This window comes from Fopius arisanus, unplaced genomic scaffold (genome assembly GCF_000806365.1).
Source record: "Fopius arisanus strain USDA-PBARC FA_bdor unplaced genomic scaffold, ASM80636v1 scaffold00013, whole genome shotgun sequence".
NCBI lineage: Eukaryota > Metazoa > Arthropoda > Insecta > Hymenoptera > Braconidae > Fopius > Fopius arisanus.
Window position 1 is genome coordinate 1,438,123 of NW_011887752.1, and position 9,135 is coordinate 1,447,257.

General features: G+C 37.2%; 1 protein-coding gene across 7 annotated transcripts in view; it reads right to left on the reverse strand.

The window, feature by feature from the left end:
- Positions 1–9,135, reverse strand: part of LOC105263171 (uncharacterized) — a 137,663-nt gene that overhangs the window by 93,127 nt on the left and 35,401 nt on the right. For 3 of the 7 annotated variants that reach the window (XM_011299205.1, XM_011299206.1, XM_011299207.1), the window contains exons 3-4: positions 4,548–4,708; positions 4,298–4,427 (exon numbers count right to left, since the gene is read on the reverse strand). In XM_011299205.1, coding sequence (XP_011297507.1) covers positions 4,298–4,427; positions 4,548–4,708 — 291 coding nt within the window. Of the gene's footprint in view, positions 1–4,297; positions 4,428–4,547; positions 4,709–6,020; positions 6,299–6,441; positions 6,657–9,135 lie in introns of those variants that run through there. The other 4 variants (XM_011299211.1, XM_011299210.1, XM_011299209.1 and 1 more) reach the window with 4 other exon arrangements.

The window sequence follows — 9,135 nt, forward strand, 5'->3', positions numbered from 1 at the left end:
TTTCCGCTCGTCATTAATTTACAGCGGAATAATTAAGTTTCGATTGCCATGATAATCATACAGACCCCCGATTTTTTAAAATGGCGTCTAAACAGCTGCTGGGTCGTTCAATTTGGAGCATCGAGGATAGAAGTGATTTGGAGTAAAGTGCAATGTCGTTGGCTTTTTGGAGCAATATCCAAAGGGCTATTTCGTGCTCCTTGGGAGTGATGTCGGATGATTAAAAATTATTCAAGGCTTTCGCGCAATCAAATTACGTTATTCTTACGAATTTCTTAATCCATGAGGCATCGTGGGTAGTGGAATCCATGTCAGGCTACAAACTTTCTGAATGTGCTCCTTGAACTTATTCAGTGCATAATAGAAGTAAGATACAGGCAATCATATCCCTACACTTATTACCAACCACGTACGTTATAGTCCATTTCTGCACGCTTGATGTTGGTTACGTGTTTGATAATACGTTTCATTCTTCGAATTGAATTGATGATGAAGCTATCTGACGATCACCGATTTCTTTCTATGGACCACCGGGTGGTCCATTATTTTAAGACTTATTTGTCAAAAAAGTCGAATTTTCATCTATGCGGATACCCAGATCCATTACGTATTTATTGCGTATATATTCATCCATTTGCATGTCAGACTACGCAGTCGCTCACAAACCAGTTCAAAGTGCAAGCTTCAGGATGTTCCGGTGTGTCTGGACTTGGGAATGCATCAATACAGGTGAATATAATCTATTTCTCCAATTGTAGATAAGAATGCGAATGTCCTGTAATAAGTCTTATTATTGATCTCCAATTAAATGATAAATCTCATTGATTTCAGGCTGGCTGGAATAGTGGCATTTGTTTCTACTCGCCCGAGCAGATTCGTTGCATATACTCTCAGAGCTGGGACGAAATGGGAATTGCATGACAGCTATTCAATGTCTGTGCAGGATGCAGACTCTTCTGATGTCATTGAGCCTCATGGAGGAATTTATGTACTGACGTGACCAAAGATGTTGACCCTACATAGTCTTTAATTAATCATTATTCAATCTTTGGAATTTTGGATGAAATAAAGTTTTTATATATTTCTATAAGATCATTACTGGTGTTACTTGATTTCCAGCAATAAATACGTAATGGATCTGGGTATCCGAATAGATGAAAATTCGTTTTTTTTATGAATACGTATTGAAATAACTGAATTTATGGGGGCCGAGTTTTAATTACCTTTCACCTTCCGTTTACGTATCATGACTGATGATGATAATATTCGAGGTTCGATGTTTCCCCTAAATATTGCCTTGTATCTATTAGTCTGACATTTCTGACCACCCAGTGGGTCCATAAATTGCCAAAGAAATCGGTGATCGTCATAGAGTTGTATCAACAATTCAATCCTAGAAATGAAACGTATTATCGAACACGTACAACTATCATGCTTGCAGAAATGGACTGTAACTTATATGGTTGATGATAAGTGTAGGGGTATGACATCGCCTGTGTCTTACTACTATCATGCATTGAATGAGTCCAAGGAATACATTCAGAAAGTTTGTAGCCTGACATGATTCCACTGCCCATGATGCCTCAGAAGTTCAGTCACCAATGGAGGAACGTAATTTGATTGTGCGAAATCTTTAAATAATTTTTAATCGTCCGACATCACTTTCAAAGACCACGATAGCCCTTTGGAAATTGCTTCAAGAGACCAACGACGTTGCACTTTACTTCAAATTGAACGACCCAGCAGCTGTTTAGACGACATTTTGAAAAATCGGGGGTCTGTATGATTGCCAATAGCAATTCAATTATTCGGCTGTAAATTAAGGACGAGTGGAAATGTCGATGATCTAACCATAATCTACAAACAATAATCTGTAATTAAAAAAAAAAATTATAAAATCCGAGGGTGGAGGGATCAACTTTTTTCAATTTTTTGGTCAATTTTGAAAAATTGAAAAAAAATATATGGAACGTCAAACAAACGGAATCGATCATCAAACAATAATCTACTAATCAGTAACAATCATGTCATTAAATCATTAAAAAAAAATTATAATTCATAGCAGCATGTGGGGGGTCAACTAGACGGAGCTAAAAAGTTTCATTTTTCCGTGAATTTTCACATTTTTTTCCTCATTTTGAAAACAATTCCTTCTTCATTTTATTCCAGTTTTAATATTTTCATGGTATTTTCTTCCATAATGAAGGGCTTTAGAGAAATCATTAATTACATATTTTCATACAAAAAGTCAAGAAAGGATAGTCCAGAATAGAAGAAAATACGATGAAAATACTAAAACTGGAATAAAATAACGAAGCCATTGTCTCCTAAATGCGGAAAAAAAATGTCAAAATTTATGGGAAAAATTAAACTTCTTTCGAGAATTTTTATAAGAAAAAAACAAAGTGCACGACCGGCGGGAATCGTGTAATTTCTGCATAAAAGTGGGAATCATCACTGTAGAAATGATCAACCTTTTGGAAGTATTTTTAAAATAAAAATATTATAAAATAAAAGTTGAAATTTCAAAAGTAAAAAAAAAATTCTATTGATTTATTGGAAAGTTATGAATTAAAACAAAAAAATTTCCCCTTCTTATTTCAACTAACGCCCCCCCCCCCCCCCCCCCCAAAAAAAACGGCAAGATCCGAATTTCATCTGTGGAAGTTTTTTCAGAGAACGCCCCCTCTGTCCATTCATTTTTTTCATTTTTTCAACTTTAAGAACATAACTAAAATTTAAAAAATGTGTGATGAATCCCAAAATTCATCGCATACAAATAAGAATATAACTAGAGGAAATCAAGTAAGAGGAAATTGTAGAGCCTGGAATGGCAGGTGGCATAGAGTGAAACGTGTGAGAGTGTCAATGAGTAAAAAATGGGAAGGCCGAGATTGCCAAAAATATATCAATGACCTGCACTCCTAACACTCGTGGGAATGGTCCGCCGAAGATGGAAATTCTCCCAGGAGAAAACCCCAAAGACCTTCCTCCGCTCCAGAGCCACTCGGAGAAGTGATTAGAAGGGCCGAAGGAGAAGCGGCGGAGAACGGATGTGCACAGGAGTCCGCCAGTAAGGCCCCGAACCCGCGGAGTCCGGGCGGGGCACCCCTTAGTGCCTAAGACTTAGGACTTGCTCACAATACTCTGCTGGGATCCTGAAGCAAGGCGGATACTCCGGAGTCGCTTGCAAAGCTCTAATCCTGATGGTGACCTGGAAGGCTACCGATATCCAGGGGCAAGCACTTGCTAGAGTTAGGAAACCGACCTCGACAGGCCGGAGTGTACGAATAAGGTATTTCCATCCCGATGCCCTCCCATATCGCATAAAATAGAACATAATGGGAGGATACACTATTAGAGACAGTGAAAGAGAATAGAGGAGTGAGAAGAGTAGTAGTACTGTGTGTCGTCCCGCCTGGCCAAGTAAACCGAGCAGAGAAGTTACACATTAGGAATAAAGAGCATATTAACAATCATGCGAAGTCGATTAGATCCTCGGACCTCACCCTCTCTCCCAAACATACATACTGAGTAGCGCAAGCAGGTAGCTCCATTCTAGCACTACATCCCCAACGGGGAGCAGTTAGCGGATCTGAGGAAGAACGCAGTACAGAGGTAAGTGTTCCCACTTACTTTGGAGCATGAATAGGAGCAGTTAGTGAATCTGGCAAATACCAAAAATACGGCTTTAAAGGTTTCATCGAGCCGCAGGTTCAACTCGCGGTCTCGTCGAGGGGTAGCACTGGATTAACAAAGTCTCCTGGTGCCTGAGGAGAAATCATTTGTGGAGAAGTTAGGAGATGTAGAGCTAGGAAGCTACGTGTGTCGACAGGGATCGCGCAAACGAAAGCTCTGCACCGGGGTAAAGCGTTACAAACTACTTGTAATTTTTAAGTAAAACTTTTCTATTTTTTCGGGATTCGTCATATTCAGTGCATACGATAAAATACGAAAACAATCATTTTCACGGGATTAGCTGACATATAGCTCATGAGTACATATGTGTTGCAAAAATTTGCCACAAAAAACATTGCATGTTCTGTTTAGCTTTGTTTTAACTCTTTCTTCTAATGTCATTTATGAGACAAATATATGTGAAATCAAATATTAGTCGGTGGAAAATTCCATATCATATATCAGGCACGTAAAAATTTCAGGATGAATGTTAAAGATTTTCAACTCCCTCGTCAGCTGTGGAAATGTTGAATTAGGGAATCCGAACGATTATCTAGATCTCTTTTATATTCAGCTATAATGGCTCTCACAAAAATGTAAATAGGTCACTATTCCTCACCACTCAATATGCAAAATTGATGCTTACTGTGCTGTCCACTGTTCCACCCACAAAGCTGGTATATTCGATCGCCACTCGTGATTTCCATTATGTCCTCATCGCATCCACCAGTTCGCTTGTTCGGTTGACCCTTTTTCCCGAAGAAGTGTTTTAGTTTTCTATTTTACTTGCTTTTAGTACTCGCAGAAAAACCCTTGAGATCAATATCCTGGCATTTTCAACGAGAACTATGTAACACTGAGAAACTTACGATATTAAAATGTAAGAAATCTATGCGAAGCTGGCTGACCTGAGGCTCTATCTTCTTGATGACCACTGAACAGTTCATAGGCTGATCGATGAGATTAGGAAACCCCGGACTCGTCACATACGTCAGATTATTCCCAACTTCGTTACCGCATGTCGCTGTAACTGTTCAAAGGATTGATTAATTATTATTAAAGATTTTTTATCAGTCCGGAGAGTTAATAAATCCGCTACCAAAGTTCGTAAGAGTGAGGGAGGCCCTCGGGATAAATAGAGAGTATAGGTGAGTAAATTGACCAACTGCAGGACATATTTCCTGATTTCAAGTTCACCGAAGTTACGAATCTTGGCCAGCACCAATTCATAAAAGATTTTCTACTGAATGCTTATCCCAGTAGTTTCTGGAATGTATGAAATTCTTTTTGAGGGAATTTTGATGGATCATCACTCAGAACTCAACCGAAAATTGAAAAGATTCAATTTTTATGACTCGCTACTCGAGCCAAAAAATGACTAGAAAATTAAAAATTTTCCTATTAAAATTATTATGTTTATGTTTTGTTGTGCAGAATCCTGTGGGATAAAACTTGAAAAATCAATTTTCACGTTTCCTTCAGAACAAATTCTGAAAGAATATATATAAAGAAAAATTCAACTCTACTTTCGTGTGAATTTTCATCCAAAAAATCCAGAGGAATGACCCATTCAAAATTATACATTGAAAAAAAAAGGAGAATGCGAGGAAAAATGGACATCTTTCAATTTAAATATCTTTTTCGGATTGCAGAATAACTATCAGAAATTTTAAAATATCTTAAAATAGTTTAAAATTATTGAAATTTTTGTTTTATTGTTCAACGACGTAATTAACTAGGTTTAAAAAGCATCCTTCAAGCACAGTCAATTATAATTTGAAGCCCATTCGATGATATACATCATTATGAACGATTTTTTTTGCATTATCAACGTTTCTGTGATTCTTGAAGGATCTGACTTGAAAGTCTATTATTTGACTAATTGGTGAAAACTTAATTTATCAATTTATGCCTGTTAAAAGATAGAAAAGTGTTAAAAATTAACAAAAGAACAATTTTTAATCCACAGCAGTTCTACTCCTAGTGTACATATCATGCCATCATCTCATATATTTTCCTGTGAAATAGATCACTTAGAAAGATTCGTTGAAAAATCAATTTAATTTTGGATTTGATGAAGAAATGTTGGACAATGAATCATCTCAAGTATATCTAGTGGAAAGAATTTTTCCCTCTGTATATGCAAATCAGGCTAATAATTTATTTGGCTTGACATTTTTCAGAATCAATTAACTACGGTTAGAAATAAAATATCAGCGCTGGCCAGAAATAATTGAATCGAGCAGAACAATCGGCCAGTTGATTCACGAGAAAACACGTATTCCTTGATTAAAAAAGGAGAATTCTACTTCCCACCCACTGAGGAAAGAAAAAAACCCTACCATCTGCAGGAAACAAAAGTTTCTGGTATCTGTATTTATGAATTCCACGTAGAAACCTCGGATGGCTAAACCACTCTTCCCTCATATTCATTTTTTCTTCATTCACGATTCACTTCCTCCTCGTTTTTCGTGCAATTTCGCCACCACCCCTGCACTTCTGTGAAGTCCCTCAGCTGTTCAACCAAACACATCACAATCTGGAAGAGAGAATATTTGAACACGAGCGCACGGGGAGAGGCAAAACTGAGCGTTGAAATATTCACGATCGACCGCTGAGTCTGTTTGTAAAAAAAAAATAAATTGAGGCCGTGGTCTCTTTAAAATAGTGTATTCAAATTCCACAGGAGTCATTGAATGTAAAGAGAAAAATCACTTTTAAAAAAGCTAGGGAAAAAATTGTTCATCAATGAGAATTTCTTACATTATCCCGAACTCAACGTTCGAAATTATCGAATCTTCTGCAAAATTATTTCCAACCCATAAGACCACAAGCAGAAAACTTCAGTGATCGAAAATTAATACCCATGTATTTCCATTTTTGAGAGGAGATCATCGTCGTGGACTATTTTGTAAGTGGATTTTACAGGGTCAACTCCCCAGAACCATCCTGGAACTATTACGACTGCCGCCTCTGTCGTTCACGATTGAGCGCCAGCCAGGTTTTCGAGTAACTGTTTCTGAGTAACTCTAGTTACCGACTCCAACCGCACTTACGGTGTCGGTAAGAGAGAACTATTAAGGGGCGTATTCCCCAGATCTTTCACGGAGGGATGTGGCCATCTCGCACACGCCCTCTACTCTCCTTCAGGGCGGCTCAATCCTGATTGTAGAAGAAGAACTATTCGAATATAGTATATTCAATATACGTTAGTACGAAGTCCAAGTTTAATTATTATTCCCTTGATCCACGAATTCGAACATGGTTGTAGAGCGTGGATATAGATAAATAACAAATAATAGCAATAATAATAATTAAAGTATAGGTGAATTGAAAAGAATAAATGAAAAATGAATTCAAGAACCGGGAGTAGTAATGATATTTATATTCCCATTTGCGATGGCTCTGACTACTCAAGCTGGAAGGCAAGATTAATGTTATTCCTACGATTTAAATAGTACAGAATGGTGGTGGAGCAATAAACAATAACGTCAGACTGAAGCAATATGGGATGAACGATGTGAAGGCGATGAACTGTATTTCCAGTTCGATAACGAATAGACAGCTGGAGTATCTGAAACATCTTAATTCAGCCTACGAAATTATAAAGAAATTTGGTCAAATGTAACGGAAGAAATCCACCGCATCACGAATAATCAAAAGAAACCGGTCAGAAAGCATAAAATTAGGAAATTATATGGCAGTCGATAAAGTTTTTCGACGAGTTCAAAAAAGCTACAAACGAATTAAAAGCTTCAGGAGCTATACTCACTGAACAAAAATCAGTGAATTATATGCTAAAAGCCCCCATCATCATATAGCCATATTGGAGACTTCACTGATATGTTGCTGCAAGTTGAGAGAACTATCGAATTTCTGGAAAGGAAAATAGCAATGAAAATGCTGAATGAAAGACCAGAAGAAGAAAAAAGTTATTTTTAATTATTATTTTTATAGCAATTACCTCTTTGTCCGAATTTTACAATTATTATTCCTCGGTCTCAATGAATGATGATTCCGATGAAATTTTATTTCATTATGCAATGTTAATTATAATATAATTATACTCAATGATTATTTCAAGTGACGGATATTGGGAAAGCTAGGTCTGGCACATGAATGGCCAATGATGGACCAACGAATATTTATTCAACAGATCCGCGCTTTACTATCGAACGTCGTTGAATCGATGTGGGCCAACATATTGGCGGAGTGTCGAACAACCGCGTATCGATGCTGGGCAGTGTACTGACCAAGCCTCCAAAACCCGAGTGTTGGTATGCAGGTACTGGCCAATACATTAGCCAAGTCTGCAAACTCGGAAAATCTTACACGGGAAACAGCGAAAAATTCGACTGTTTTCAACATAGTAATGGACCAAAAACCTGTTATGGATATGGAAGAACAAGTCATATTTTGAGGAATTGCAGAGGAAAGTGGTAAGGTAGCGGCAGATACACGTACAATTATAATCGTAGCAGCGACAGCTTCAAGGGTTACGGAGGAAATGGCAACACCAGAGACAACTTTTGTGGCAATTATCGAGGATTAGTTAAACTCAACATCAATCCAATGTTTTCCTCGCAGAAATCAATAATACCGAGATAACAAATCAGAAATCTTATGGACGAGAAAGCGAAATTACCCGAATATTAGATAGCAGATGTACTGATCACATCGTAACCAACGTTAAATTTCATTCTGAATGCACTATTTTTAAGAAATCAATTAATGTGCAATTGAGAAATGCTAGACTAATGAAGGCTCCGAATATCGGTACTATACATGTTTTGTTATATACTTTATATAAACAATTCGATGTCTCCTGCAAAATTAACTAATATCTTTTATGCTGAAAAAATGAAACAAAACTTCCCAGGTGGGGAAATCCAAGCTTGGACGATGGGTCCAAGCTTGGATCAGCTTAGGATACCAAGCTTTAGAATTCCTAGCTTGAACCAAGCTTGATTCAATATATCATATCTAGGTCATTCCAAGCCTTGGAATTGCTAGCTTGAACCAACCTTGATTCTAGGGAATTGTCATGGTTAAACCAAGCTTGGTGATATAATGCAAATACAAGCTTGTATACCAAGGTAGTTTCGATCATGGCCCAGGTTTGGAATTCCGAGCTTCAACCAGCTTGATCCAATATATGATGTCTAGGTCATTCCAAGCCTTGGAATTGCTATCTTGAACCAACTTTGATGTTATGGAAATACATTGTTTAACAAAACTTGGTGAAAATAGGCAAATCGAAGCTTGGGTACCTGGGAAATTCCGACCATTTTCCAAGCTTGGATCCAAGCTTGGATCCAAGCCTGGAATAGATGGATAAAATAATAACTAAAAAAATAATACTAATAATAATGGCTATAATAATAACAATCAATTAGTTACAGATAGAATAAATCTAATTATTCTAGGTAATATTATTCTATCTAATTTATCTTTGAG